This window comes from Narcine bancroftii, chromosome 11 (genome assembly GCF_036971445.1).
Source record: "Narcine bancroftii isolate sNarBan1 chromosome 11, sNarBan1.hap1, whole genome shotgun sequence".
NCBI classification, from domain to species: domain Eukaryota; kingdom Metazoa; phylum Chordata; class Chondrichthyes; order Torpediniformes; family Narcinidae; genus Narcine; species Narcine bancroftii.
The window spans coordinates 83,136,040-83,150,669 of NC_091479.1; the positions used below are offsets into that span (position 1 = coordinate 83,136,040).

The 14,630-nt window shown below is 41.4% G+C and overlaps 1 protein-coding gene across 1 annotated transcript in view; it reads right to left on the minus strand.

Moving 5' to 3' along the window:
• LOC138746044 (potassium voltage-gated channel subfamily KQT member 1-like) overlaps positions 1–14,630 on the minus strand; it is a 325,548-nt gene that overhangs the window by 251,173 nt on the left and 59,745 nt on the right. The window contains exons 7-11 of the mRNA XM_069903760.1: positions 11,312–11,408; positions 9,420–9,560; positions 6,701–6,811; positions 5,098–5,193; positions 2,683–2,811 (exon numbers count right to left, since the gene is read on the minus strand). Coding sequence (XP_069759861.1) covers positions 2,683–2,811; positions 5,098–5,193; positions 6,701–6,811; positions 9,420–9,560; positions 11,312–11,408 — 574 coding nt within the window. The remainder of the gene's footprint in view (positions 1–2,682; positions 2,812–5,097; positions 5,194–6,700; positions 6,812–9,419; positions 9,561–11,311; positions 11,409–14,630) is intronic.

The following is a 14,630-nucleotide window of genomic DNA, read 5'->3' on the forward strand; positions in this document are numbered from 1 at the left end:
TGGAGGCTTCAGGACAGATCACTGGAGATATTCACATTCAGGAATTTGAAGTTCTTGACCATCTCCACTACTGAACCCTTGATGAGGACTGGGTCATGTTCCCCTGACTTCCTTCTGAAGTCCACAAACATCTCCTTGATTTTGATAATTTTGAGTGCAAAGTTATCATTACACCATTCAACAAGCTGATCTATCTCCCTCCTGTATGTTTCCTCATTGCTGTTTGTGAATCTACCCAACAATGTGGTGTCATCAACAAACTTGTATATTGCATTGGAATTGTGAATGGCCACACAGTCATGGGTGTATAATGAGTAGAGCAGTGGGCTAAACATGCATCCTTGAGGTGCACCTCGTTTGATAATTAGTAAGGAGGAGATATTGTTTCCAATTCTTACTGACTGTGGACTTCCAATGAGAAAGTCAAGGATCCAGTTCCAGAAAGGGGTGCAGAGGCCCAGAGTTTGTAGCTTCTTGACCAGCACTGAGGGAATAATGGTATTGAAGGCCAAGCTGTAGTCTATGACAAGCAGCTGTATATATGAATTGCTGTTTTCAAAGTGATCCACAGGTGCGTGGAGAGCCAGCAATATTGCATCTGCTGTAGAGCAATTGTGTCAATAGGCAAATTGCAGAGGGTCCAGATCATTGCTTAGGAACATCTTAATTCTGGCCATGACTAGCCTCTCAAAGAATTTCATCACAGTAGAAGTTAGTGCCACTGGGCAGCTCACACCACTCATTGAGGCAGCTCACTCTATTCTTCTTGGTACTGGGGTGATTGATGCCCTTTTGATGCAGGTGGGAACCTCTGACTGCAGCAATGAGAAGTTGAAAATGGCTTGAACACTCCGGCTAGTTGGTTGGCACAGATTTTCAGTACCAAGCCAAGTATGCCTTGTGAGGGTTCACCCTCTTGAATGAAGTTCTGATAACTTTTTCTCAAAGCAGGCACAGAAGGTGTTCAGCTCATCTGGTAGTGAAGCATCTCAGCCATCTATAGTGGTCGCACTTGCTTAGTAGGCTGTCATGGCCTGCACTCCCTGCCATAGCTGGTCTGTATCTGTCTCTGCCTCTAGCTTCCTCCGGAATTGTTACTTTGCTTCCACAGGTTGTACTTTGTAAATACATTACCAGTTTTTCTAAACTTGTTGCCTTTTAGAATAGAAAAAAGATATCCTGTAATATATTTTATAAAGGGGAAGCACAGTTAGTATATTGACTAGCACAATGCTATTTCAGCACCAGCTGAATCCAGTTCGAATCCAGTGCTGTCTGTAAGGAATTTGTACATTCTTCCCATGACTACATGGGTTTGCCCTGGTTTCCTCCTACATTCCAAAGAGGTATGGGGGTTGGCAGATTACTTGGTCACATGGGTGTATTTGGTCGACGGGAGCTCATGGGTCTGTCACTGTGCAAGTATCTCTAAATTAAAATTGAATTATATCATTCCACCCTTAACTTGTGCCACTTAAAACAAATGTCTCTTTTTTTATCTGAAGTTATAATGGTGGTCAATCAGAAATCTTAAAACATACCAAACAAAAGATTAGACTACCGGACCAGCATGAAAAATCTTTTCATTAATTTTCTTGTTTTGTTAGACACAGATTTAAGGTTGGAATACTCCAAGGAGTAACATAAACCTCAATACAAAATGTGTACATTAATGTTCTTGATACAGTAGAGCCACTAACTTATTTCCATTACTCACTATGTTCTTTTTTTCTTTGGCTTGGCTTCGCGGACGAAGATTTATGGAGTGGGTAAAATGTCCACGTCAGCTGCAGGCTCGTTTGTGGCTGACAAGTCCGATGCGGGACAGGCAGACACGGTTGCAGCGGTTGCAGGGGAAAATTGGTTGGTTGGGGTTGGGTGTTGGGTTTTTCCTCCTTTGCCTTTTGTCAGTGAGGTGGGCTCTGTGGTCTTCTTCAAAGGAGGTTGCTGCCCGCCGAACTGTGAGGCACCAAGATGCACGGTTTGAGGCGATATCAGCCCACTGGCAGTGGTCAATGTGGCAGGCACCAGATCAATAATTTTGTGATAGATAAATAAATACAAATATACTATTCTACTTTAACAGTTTAATCACATTCATGATTGCCCACTTAACTGATTTCTCAATCTATTTTATAATACTATTAAAATGTATGAGCAATTTTTTAAGAACAGTGGGATTTTAAATGGTAATACTTTGGGAAAGGGTTTCAAGACTCCAATGGCTATTGCTATCTGCAAATCATAGATTGATTTTCTGTTAATCTAATGATGTGCATGTTTGAATGTGTATGCTACTTTAACCTTGCAGTAAAGTCTCAGATTGATTTCCTCTACAACTTTTGTTTACTAATTTCAAAGTCAGGATAGGTGGGAAACAGTCTTTTAAAAAAAAATCATGGTTAGAAATCAAAATGCAAAGTTGAAGCTGGTTTAGGCAAACACCTTTCCCTCTCCCATTCCTTCTTGATGGAATGTGACTGGCCACTGAATTTAAATAAAATTCGGCTCTGAAATTTGTACTATTCTAAAATGGGCATTTCTTTATTGGAATTTAAACAAACCCCGAGTAAGAGTTACTAAAAGTAAGAGCTTCTAAAAATACCAAGAGATTTCTAATTACAGCTCAAAATAAGTGCAGTTCATACTGCTCAATGAATGCTAAAATATCTCAAATGTTACCTGTTTTCTCACGTATGGACTGGATGGTGTTGGCGATACTTTAGAAGGGTGATCAGGAGGCATTACATACATCTTCCATGTAGCAGTGTTGCTATGTGTCTTCTCTGCAGCATAACATCTCCATAAGGTCTATAAATTGCAAGATACTATGTTACAGATTATATCTAGATAATCAAATAATTGTGAAGTGGTAAGTGATAAATGTTACAAAGTTACTTCAAGGAAAAACACCAGCAAAGGCAATCCGTGATCTTTCTTTGGCTTGGCTTCGCAGACGAAGATTTATGGAGGGGTAATGTCCAAGTCAGCTGCAGGCTCATTTGTGGCTGACAAGTCCGATGCAGGACAGGCAGACACGGTTGCAACGGTTGCAGGGGAAAATTGGTTGGTTGGGGTTGGGTGTTGGGTTTTTCCTCCTTTGTCTTTTGTCAGTGAGGTGGGCTCTGCGGTCTTCTTCAAAGGAGGTTGCTGCCCGCCAAACTGTGAGGCGCCAAGATGCACGGTTTGAGGTGATATCAGCCCACTGGCGGTGGTCAATGTGGCAAGCATCAAGCGATTTCTTTAGGCAGTCCTTGTACCTCTTCTTTGGTGCACCTCTGTCTCAGTGGCCAGTGGAGAACTTACCATATAACACCATCTTGGGAAGGCGATGGTCCTCCATTCTGGAGACGTGACCTTCCCAGCGCAGTTTGATCTTCAGCAGCGTGGATTCAATGTTGTCGGCCTCTGCCATCTCGAGTACTTCAATGTTGGTGATGAAGTCGCTCCAATGAATGTTGAGGATGGAGCGGAGACAACGCTGGTGGAAGCGTTCTAGGAGTCGTAGGTGATGCTGGTAGAGGACCCATGATTCAGAGCTGAACAGGAGTGTGGGTATGACAACGGCTCTGTATACGCTTATCTTTGTGAGGTTTTTCAGTTGGTTGTTTTTCCAGACTCTTTTGTGTAGTCTTCCAAAGGCGCTATTTGCCTTGGCGAGTCTGTTGTCTATCTCATTGTTGATCCTTGCATCCGATGAAATGGTGCAGCCGAGATAGGTAGATTGGTTGACCGTTTTGAGTTTTGTGTGCCCGATGGAGATGTGGGGGGGCTGGTAGTCATGGTGGGGAGCTGGCTGATGGAGGACCTCAGTTTTCTTCAGGCTGACTTCCAGGCCAAACATTTTGGAAGTTTCCATAAAACAGGACGTCAAGCGCTGAAGAGCTGGCTCTGAACGGGCAACTAAAGCGGCATCGTCTGCAAAGAGTAGTTCACGGACGAGTTGCTCTTGTGTCTTGGAGTGAGCTTTCAGGCGCCTCAGATTGAAGAGACTGCCATCCGTGCGGTAGCGGATGTAAACAGCGTCTTCATTGTTGAAATCTTTCATGGTGTCAATCTCATGTCAATTTCATGAGGTGAATCCGTGATACATTACTCTTAAATAACAAGAACATATTTGAACATGGTCTGCCAAGCTGACTGTCTCCCCTCTGGCAAGCCTTGCTGTACTAACATTATCTCTACTGTTAAGGACACTCTCATTGGATATAACTGTATATGCATCTATTTTCTTTCATTATTGTACCAGTTTCTGCTAATAAAAGCCATGATTATTGTTTGACCACATAAATCAACTGGCACTTCACATGGCTCAGTTAAGTCCAAAATAAATGCCATCTTGTCTTAAATAAAAGATTGAAAAGGTGATCAGAACTAGGTGTTTTAACTGATTTTCCAAATTACTATGCAATATTTTAAAAGACATGTCTAATGATTGGAGCTAAACTGTTTTGGAGTGAAATCAGGAATCAACTTGCCACAAAAAGAGCAGAAATATTCATCTTGGTACCTCAAAATGAAATGTCTATTGGATTAAATGCATAGATCGTGGTTGCACAAGGATATCAAGGAATATTGGCCCAAAACAAATTAAATACAAGGAATAAATCAACTCTAATCTAATTTAGGGGTGGAACAAACTAGAGAAGCTACCTCCATCAATTTTCTTCAGCTGATATAAAATATTCAAAGCTGGCATTTCATTGAGTCTTATTCAACTTTCTATCATAACTCAGGTGAAAGAGCCACATAGTTGAATCTGGACGTCAACTATTTAAATTATTTCTCGACTGCTAAAATTACTGCAGATAAGAATTGCAGAAATGTATCCAGAGGTTTTACAATGGACTCTCAAAGACAAAGGCTCAATCACACAATGCAAATATAAATGATTTAAATCAATATTAATTAAATGACAGTAACCTTTATTTCCTACTGTTTGATAATGGTGAAACTGAGTTTTCAAGACACATATACAAGTAAATAAAAAAAACTTTCAAACTTATCTACTTTCTTTATGAACTATGCAATGCACAATATCCATCGCATTGTTGTCATACTGGCGTTAATACCTCTGGTTGTATTCATGATACATACCTGAATGAGGGAGGCTGCAGCAGGTATCTGCCGACTGAAATGCTTTTGACGTTGTTTCTGTTGAACTTTAAGAGCAAATCCAGATCCAAGTATACCCTTAAAATTGAACATTTAATTAAAGCACTTAATGCAAAGATATTTTATTACATTATTACACTGCTTTTTATAAAGCATGATAATATGATTCCAAATAATGAAGACATGGGGAGAAACATTGCAATATTCTCTCTACTTCATCCAGAGGTTTCCACTTTCTTATCAACAGGATCAGACTCCAGGCTTCAAAAGAAGCAAACCAATGGTTGTTTTACATATATACTGAGACTAAAAATATTCACATATACTATTAAACTTAACATTTTCTTCACTATGGCAACAGTAACATTTTGCACATTTTTTTTGGTTTATAAATCATACCATTTTTTTTTAAAAATCAATGGGTTAAATCATATTCCAATAAAATGTTTTATTTAGTTTGAAGGGTTAAAATGAGAAAATAAAGATTCAGGACAAGTTCAGTGGTTATCTTACAAAACATTCAATTTTCAAGCCGCTCATGCTTCTCATTTCAGGAATTTTAAAATTTTTTGGATACAGCATGGTGGAAGGTCCTTCCGGCCCACGAGCCTGTACCACATAAATACCCTCAATTAACCAACAACCCCATGTGCTTTTTTCAAGGGTGAGAGGAAAGCGGAGGACCTAGAGGAAACCTAGGGAACAATGTACGAACTCCTTTCAGAGAGCGCTGGATTCGAACCCCAGTCGCTGGCACTGTAACGGGGTTGCAGTAACCATTACGCTAACTGCACCACTCTTTTAGCCTCGTGATTTTTTTTTTGGATCATCTCCAAAGCCAGTGTATCCTTTCTTAAATACTTTAGACCGGAGAAGAATAGCAAATATAGTGGGGTGGGATCTCATATGGAGAGTGAACATTGGCATAGAGTAGTTGGAGTGAACGCTTCAGTACTGCAAATTCCTTGGAATGCAGACATCCTTGGAAAGCTGCCTATAAGTTCAACATCTTTCATATCCATCATCTATATACATTACTATGCCAATGGACATCTGTGGTTTTGAATTTTATTGGTTAATCTGGTGATGAATGTTCATTATTTCTATTTTATAAGTGGTTGAGCATTTATGTGTTAATCGTATGATTTTCATCAAGATTCTTTCTCATATGTGGGTGGCAAATAGGTCAGTTCTGCAGTGTATGAATCAAAAGTAATTTTGCAGATTGTGTGTCCCTTAATAAAAACTTTTTTAGCTTAATATTTTAGAATAAAGTTTATGAATTTTAAAAAATACTCATTTTGCTAAAAATTATATTCAAAATACCCCTTCTTAGTTTGGAATTATTCCAACAATTCCTATTTCCAACTAGCTATATCCTCAGAGACCATTTAAAGATTCTGGCTACCTCTACTCTTTCAAAATAATACTTGCACCGTCCATCAAGTGTCATTACAAACCAGTGTTGATTTCCCTATAAGAAAAGTCTTCATTTTTACCACATGTAGAAAATATAGTTTGGCTGATCTCTGATATTAAAAAGCCAAAACCAATTTTACGCAGAGACGATAAATAATGTACTTACTGCTGGAAGCGCAAAAAATGATATTGCAAAAACAGAGAAGCAAGAAGCTATTGTCTTTCCAATCCATGTCTGTGGAACTTTGTCACCATATCCAATTGTTGTAACAGTTACCTAAATTTTAAAAACAACATTGAAATTATAAAATGCAACTTGCAATGTGTTAAGTTATATTTACATGGATAACTAAGGGCTTGTCTTTGTTTAGGAGGATTTTGTTGACTTCTGAATATTTTTCAATGCATTAAGGGACATAAAGGAAAAGCTGTGGATGTTGTCTACATGGACTTCAGTAAAGCCAGTGACAAGGTCCCATATGGCAGTTTAGTCAGGAAGGTTCAGATGCTTGGTATTCATGGTGAAGTATTAAACTGGATTTGATAATGGCTGGACAGGGGAAGCCAGAGAGTGGTAGTGGTGTGCCTCAGGGATCAGTGCTGGGGCCATTGTTGTTTGTCATCTATATCAATGATGTGGATGATAATTAGTAAATTGCATCAGCAAGTTTTCAGGTGACATGAATATTGGAGGCATTGTGGACAGCGAAGAAGGTTTTCAAAGCTTGCAGAGGGATCTGGACCAGCTGGAAAAATGGGCTGAAAAATTAGATGGAATTTAATGCAGACAAGTGTGACATTTTGCATTTTGGAAGGACAAAGCAATAAAGGATATACATGGTAAATGGTAGGGCACAGAGGAGTGTGGTAGAACAGAGGTTAGAACAGATTCCCTGAAAATGACATCATAGGTACATAGGGTTGTAAAGAGAGTCTTTGGCATATTGGCCTTTTTATTTTTGGCATGTTTGGTGTAGCAGCTAACACAACGCCTTTACAGCACCAGTGGGTTCTAATCCGATGCTGGCTGTAAGGAGTTTGTATGTTCTCCCCATGTCTGTGTGGGTTTTCCCCAGGGGCTCCAGTTTCCATACCGGGGGTGTAGGTTAATTGGGTGTAAATTGGGCGGCATGGACTTGTGGGCCAAAATGGGCTGTATGTCTAAATAATCAAAGTATTGAGTACAGGAGTTGGGATGTTATGGTAAAGTTGTATAAGACATTGATGAGGCCAAATTTGGAGTACTGTGTGCAGGTTTGGTAACCTAATGACAGGAAAGATATCAATAAGATAGAAAGAGTGCAGAGAAGATTTACTAGGATGTTGCCCAGACTTCAGCAACTGAGTTAGCAGTTAAATAGGGAGACGTGAGGAGATTTGATAGAGGTATTTAAAATTATGAGGAGATAGACAGGATAAATGTTGACAGGCTCTTTCCACTGAGGGGAGATGAGATACAAACCAGAGGACATGGGTTAAGAGTGAAAGGGGAAAAGTTTAGGGTGAACATGACAAGAGCTGCCAGTTGAAATGGTGAATGCTGGCTCAATTTTAACATTTAAGAAGAATTTGGACAGGTACAGGGATGTGAGAGGTATGGAGGACTATGGGACTGGGGAAAAAATGGTTCAAAACAGACTAGAAGGGCCTAAGCGGCCTATTTTTGTGCTGTAATGTTCTATGGTTCTATAGTTGTATTTTCAAAACTACAAGTCATTGCTCACAGAGAAAATATGTTATACAAAATGAACTACTGCATCTGGTGCTCTCTTTGTGGCATTCTCTACATCGGAGAGACTGGTCGCAGATTGGGAGATCACTTCACTAAGTACCTCCTCTCTGTCCGCAACAACAGCGACCTCCCAGTAGCCAACCATTTCAATTCTGAATCATGCTCCCAGACCCACATGTCTGTCTATGGCCTTGTGTACTATCCCACTCTGACCACCCGCAGATAGGAGGAACAACACCTTATTTTCCATCTGGGCACCCTCCAGCCAGATAACATTAAGATTGACTTCTCTGCTTTCAGCTAAACTTGCTCGCCTTTTCTTTCCCCTCCACCTTTTCCAGTTCTCCCCTCCCTCTTACCCACCCAGCCATCCCTCCTCCCCTCATTGCTGCTGTCCCCTCCCTCCTTTCTTCACCTATCATCTCCTGCCTTTACCACCCCCCCCCCCCACTTCCACCCTACCTTTTTGTTCGGATGTCTGCTGGCATTCTCTCATACCTCAATGAAGGGCTCAAGCCCAAAACATCAGTTATACATTTTTACCTTTGCTTCATAAACAACATTGTTTGACCTGCTGAGTTTCTCCAGCATTGTGTGTTTTTACTTCAACCATAGTATCTACAGATTTTCGTGATTTACTTTTGTTTTCATAATGTTTGCTCCAATCATAGATAATGTGTATAAGCGTGAACTTTTATTTTTCATTATTGCACTATCTGTTGTATGATTTGGAATACCTCATTAGTACACAAAACAAAGCTTTTTACAATACTTTTGTACATGTGACAAACAGTTCAATATCTTTGGAGTTCTCCATCCCAGAGATCCAAGAGAGCCATAGAGGCTCAGTCACAGATTTCATTGAAAATAAAGATCAATACATTTTTTAACTATAAATAGTTGGATATGGAAATAGTGGCAGAAAAATAGTGTTGAGACAAAAGATAGTCTCTGAATGTGTTAAAAGGCATGGCAGGCCACAGGGGCAGGGGCCCTCCTATTACTTCTCCTACTCCCTAAATTAAATTTTAGCAATTGGTTATTCAAAATGTTCCATTTCATGTTTAAAAAAAGCACCAAAGCCAAAGTGTAAAATAAAAATGTATATAACTATTCTTAGGTGAAAATGTCATTGACATTTTTAAAAACTCACCACTCCCCACCATAAAGCATCGGCATAACTTCCAAACCCAGTCAGTCCATTCTCGTCAACAGCATCTTTTTCAGCCAAATACACGAAATACGAGGAAAAGATCAGTCCCAAAAAACCTATGTACAGTGTTGTTATGAGTTCCTGAAAAAAAAATTAATTATACATGAATTGTCAGATGATCTTAGATAACAAGTTACCATGGAATTTTTAAATTGTTTCCAAGATGGTATCAGCTGCACAGAAAAAAGGTATTGCATTCTGTATGTTGCTTCCGTCATTTGCGGAGAAATTTTACATTCCGATTTCAATCACGTTAAACCTGCATGTCAGTCAAATATTTGTGGCAACTTGTTCTTAATAGAATCATAACACTTATAAAAGGGTCTAGAGATGGACATTTTTCTTGACCATGAAAGCTTAACCACTTGATGTGCAGTGCTCCAACTGAGGTTCACAGCCAAGAGGAAGAAAATGTAGATCAAGGGTTTGCATTAGAGGGTAACGAGGAGGTTGGGAAGAGTGGCCACAGTGAAATTAAGTACATTTAAAAGCCATAAAAGATGTAATAAGCACCTGATTGCAGTTCACAATCAGCTGTCCAAACAAAATTTTCTCATACAACATGCATAAATATTGTTGTTCGATATAGGAATTCAAGGCCAAGCACAGTGAGTGCAAAAAGAGGAATGAAAACAGGGTTAGCCATCCAAAAATCTATTCTATCAAAGTGCATTTCACCTCAAGTGATTTAGTTAAGACTAGCTAAAGGCTCTGAACTGTGTGATAGTTTTGGTATTCACTTGAAATTTTCAATAAATATTCAGCACCTGTGGGATTGGTAGATGTCGGATAAGTGAATTTTCAGCTTGCTTGAGATTGCATGTGATTGGTGAACTAGCAGTGAGATGCACCAATTTTAAACTTCTGTCAATTTTAAACAACCCTGAAATTCCTTTTCCTGCAGGTGAGGCAGAATTATCACATCTTGGCAGTGCAAAAAAAAAATTATGGAAACAAAAAAAAGTTGTCAAACTGGCTGTGCAATACAGAGAGAAAAAAAATCAATAAAATGCAAAAGAGTCCTTAAAAGAGTCTGTGATTGAGTTTGTTGTCGAGGAGTCTGATGGTGGAAGGATAGCAGCTATTCCTGAACCTGGTGGTGTGAGTCTTGTGGCACCTGTACCTCATACCTGATGGTAGTGCCAAGAACAGAGCATTTGCTGGGTGGTGTGGATCCTTGATGATTGTTGCTGCTCTTTGACAGCAGTGTTCCATGTAGATGTTCTCAATGGTGGGGAGGGTTTTGCCTGTGATGTCCTAGACTGTGTCCAATACATTTTGCCAATATACTAAATGAATCATGCTCCCAGATTCAGCAGGTCAAGCAGTGTTCTTTATATAGTAAAGATAAAGATACATCATCAACATTTCAGGCTTGTGCCCTTCATCAAAATATGATGAAAATTCATACCTTGATGAAGGGCTCAAGCCCCAATCATTGGTTATGTATCTTTATCTTTACTATATAAAGAACACTGCTTGACCTGCTGAGTTTCTCCAATATTGTGTTTTTACTTCAACCACGGTATCTGCGTACTTTTCAGTTTTACTACAGTTCCAGAGCGACTGATTCTCCAGTGAAATGTTAGGATATCTCAGCAAATCAGAGCCCTATAATTGGGTTCTTAACAGCAGTGCAGCAAAGGAGAAAAATTATAGATCGACTGGAAGCCCTATTACTCACCTCTAAATATTAGCAGTTCTCATTGGGAACAATGGCTTCAACTAGCATCATGCAACCCATAATATCTTTCCACTCAAGAGTTGGGAGTGCATATTTTAAAAGAATTTCCCCTTTTCCCTTCTTCTAGTTGCTTAAAACAGTGGCATACCTGACGATGAATAAATACAACGGACCCCAAAAGCCTCCAAGTACCACCTTGTCTGTCTACATGCAGCATACGCAAGATCTGAAGAAAACGAATACCCCTGGAAAAAAAAACCCAGAAATAACTGCATGGAAAATAAGAAAAAAATAAACAATTAGATCAGTAAAAATTATTCTTAAGGTTTTACATTCATTTGTGTCCTTTGATATCTGAACCTTTTGCACCATTTAAAGGAAAAGGTTGTTAAAAATGTAAAGAAAATGCAACCTGATTGTCTATTGCCTTCCCAACTCATGGATGGAAATTAATCCAGTCTCCTGTGAGGTAATGCATTTTGAATCATCTAATACTGGTTGATCTACAGTCCAGTCATTCCCAAAGTAGAGAGCCACCCCCCTGGGGGTGATGGAAAGATCCAAGGGGGCAACGAGGAAAAAGGGGGCAGATAGGGGGCAGTGAGGAAAAAGGTGGTGATCTGAACATTTCCAGAAAACTTAACCCACAACCCTCATCGTGTGCTATCCGACAAGTGAATATGGGGTGGGATGGGTGTGGGGTGGGGGGAGGGGGGGGTGACTGCCCGGGACGGTGACTTGTATGGATGGGACTGCTCAAAATGGTGACTACTTGGGACAGCGAATGATTGCATGTGATGGTGACCACCCAGAAAGGTGACTGCCCACTTGGGATAGTGACTGATCAGCCAGGACAATGACTGCCCACCCAGGATGGTGACTGCCCAGAACAGTGACTGCCCGGGACGGTGACAGACTGTCTGAGGCGATGACTGACTGTCTGAGATGATGACTGACTACCCAGCACAATGGTTGCCTGGGACAGTGACTGAAGGCCCAGCACAGCGATTATCCGGGACAGTGACTGCCCACCCGGGACAGTGACTGCCTGGGACTGTGGCTGCCCACCCAGGATAGAGACTGCCTGCTCAGAATGGTGATTGCCCACCTGGAACGATGACTGCCAGCACAGAATGGTGACTGCTCGGGACAGCAACTACTTGAGACAACGATTACTTATATTTTTTGTTGCAGAATAAAATATGGCCGCAGCACAGTAAACAGAAACGTGTAGGAAATATAGTGTGAAAACTATGAAGACAATGTAGTTACAGGGATGTAAATTTACACTTTTATATTGCTAAATAAATTGGTTTACTATAAGTTTTATTTGTGAAATACATCGTTATTTATAGAGTTGTAGTAGAACTAATACCAAGAAAGAGGTGTGTATGTTTGGGGGGTGCGGGGGGAGCATGTGCTAGGGATGTGGCCTGGGAGACAAGGGGGTGGCATCCCGAAAAAGTTTGGGAACCACTAATCCCCATAGTAAATGGCAGAGACCACAGAAGCATTGATGTATGAAGGACCTCATAGCTTCCTGAAAATGGTGACAGGGCAAAGGGGCTTTTAAGCTGTTCTGCAGTCACAGACAGGGGTTGCTGCAGCTGTACAAGACATTGGTTAGATCTCACTTGAAGTATTGTGTGCAGTTCTGATCACTGCATCACAGAAAGTATGTGGTTGCACTACAAAAATGCAGAGGAGACTTTGCGGAATGCTGCCTGAAATGGCGGACGTTACTTACAAGGAGAGATTGGATAGGCTATGAGACTGAGAGGTGACCTATTAGAGCAGGGGTGTCAAACTCAAATTCACGGAGGGCCAAAATTAAAAACTTGGACTAAGTCGAGGGCCGAACTAAATATTTATTGAAAATTTTCAACAACATCTGCATGTTTTCTCTTCTTTCAAAATATGTAATGTTAAACTTTAGGATATAACTTTAGGAGGATAATGTTACAGGTCAGGAGTAGGTAGCTCAAGTTCACCCTTTGCTTGACCTGAGGGAAACATATTTGGTCCCTGTGGAGATGTAGTCAGCATTCACAGGCTGTGTCCATTTTGGCCTGCATCAGGACTCAGCATTTCCTGCTCACTCCCCAGGCTCTAGGCCTCTATTCACCCTTGACCCACCATCCCTCTACCTGACCAGTCCTTTACCCAACCTCTACTCACCCCTCACTCCACTCGCTCTGCCTCTACCCACCCCATCCTATACACGCCCCTCTACTGCCTCTCCCCTCAACCTGTTCCTCCCTCTACCCGTCTCTCACCCTCTAATCACTCATCCCCTACTCGCCCTGCCCCTCCCCTTTTACCTCTTCCCTATCCACCCCTCCTTCTACTCATCCCTCCCTCTAACTGCCCCTCACACCACCATAACTTCCCCTGCCCATTACTCCTCACCTACACCTTCTGCCCACCCCTGCTTACCCACCCACTCAGGCCCAGCGCGGTGCCGATCAGCCTTTGCGGAACAGCGGGGGGCCGTGCGCAGCCTGCCATGTCCGTCGCGCTGACAGGAAATCACAGGCGCTCGCCAATCCGCCGCACCGCTCGACAGGTGGGAGAAGTGACTGGTTGTGCGGAGAGCCTTCTAACTGGCTTGCCGGCTGATGACATCGACAGACTTCTCATGTTACAATTTTGTTTTCCCCGTTCTCAAAGTTTCCACTCTCAACCTGCAACACTCTTGCTCCCTCCGCGTCCCGTGGATCTGATGCCCGGGTGTTGTTAGGATTCCCAGCAGAAGGTTTGTGGAACTTTAGCATTCTGGATTCCTTTTTGAGAATATTCTGGCCATCTTTTAAGGGGGGTGGTTTTAGGGGGGAGGGGATAGTTAGGGGGTGGAGAAGGATGTGCAATGAAGGGGGAGGATGGTGGGGGTGACATTACCAAAAAACAGCATCGTCTCTCGCTGCAGGGCGGGCCACCTCTAATACATTTTTGAAATGATATTGCGGGCCAAATATAATTATATCGCGGGCCAAATTTGGCCCGCGGGCCAGAGTTTGACATGTGTGTATTAGAGGGTCACCTTCCAGGGTGTACATCTCCCATGACATGTACATGTATTACCTTTTCTCTCTCCCCATTGTTGATAAACGATGACATTACGTATTTTTGTGCAGAATAAACACCAAATGGGGCTGCACCAGAATAGGAAAAATAGATAAATTCAAGGGAAAATAAATAATTGGCTTGTATTGTTGAGTGTGAAACTATTTTGCAATTTTCACCAACTCTGTAGTAACATGAGCTGCACGGAAAAACATGCACATAATCTAAGCAAACTGAGCAGGTCCAGAGCTTTAGATCACACATGTCAAACGCAGGCCCGCGGGCCAAATTTGGCCCATGATATAATTATATTTGGCCTGCAAGATCATATCAAATATGTATTAGAGCTGGCCCGCTGGCCGCCGCGCCAGTATAGCGCATGCACAGCTAATACTACAAATCCC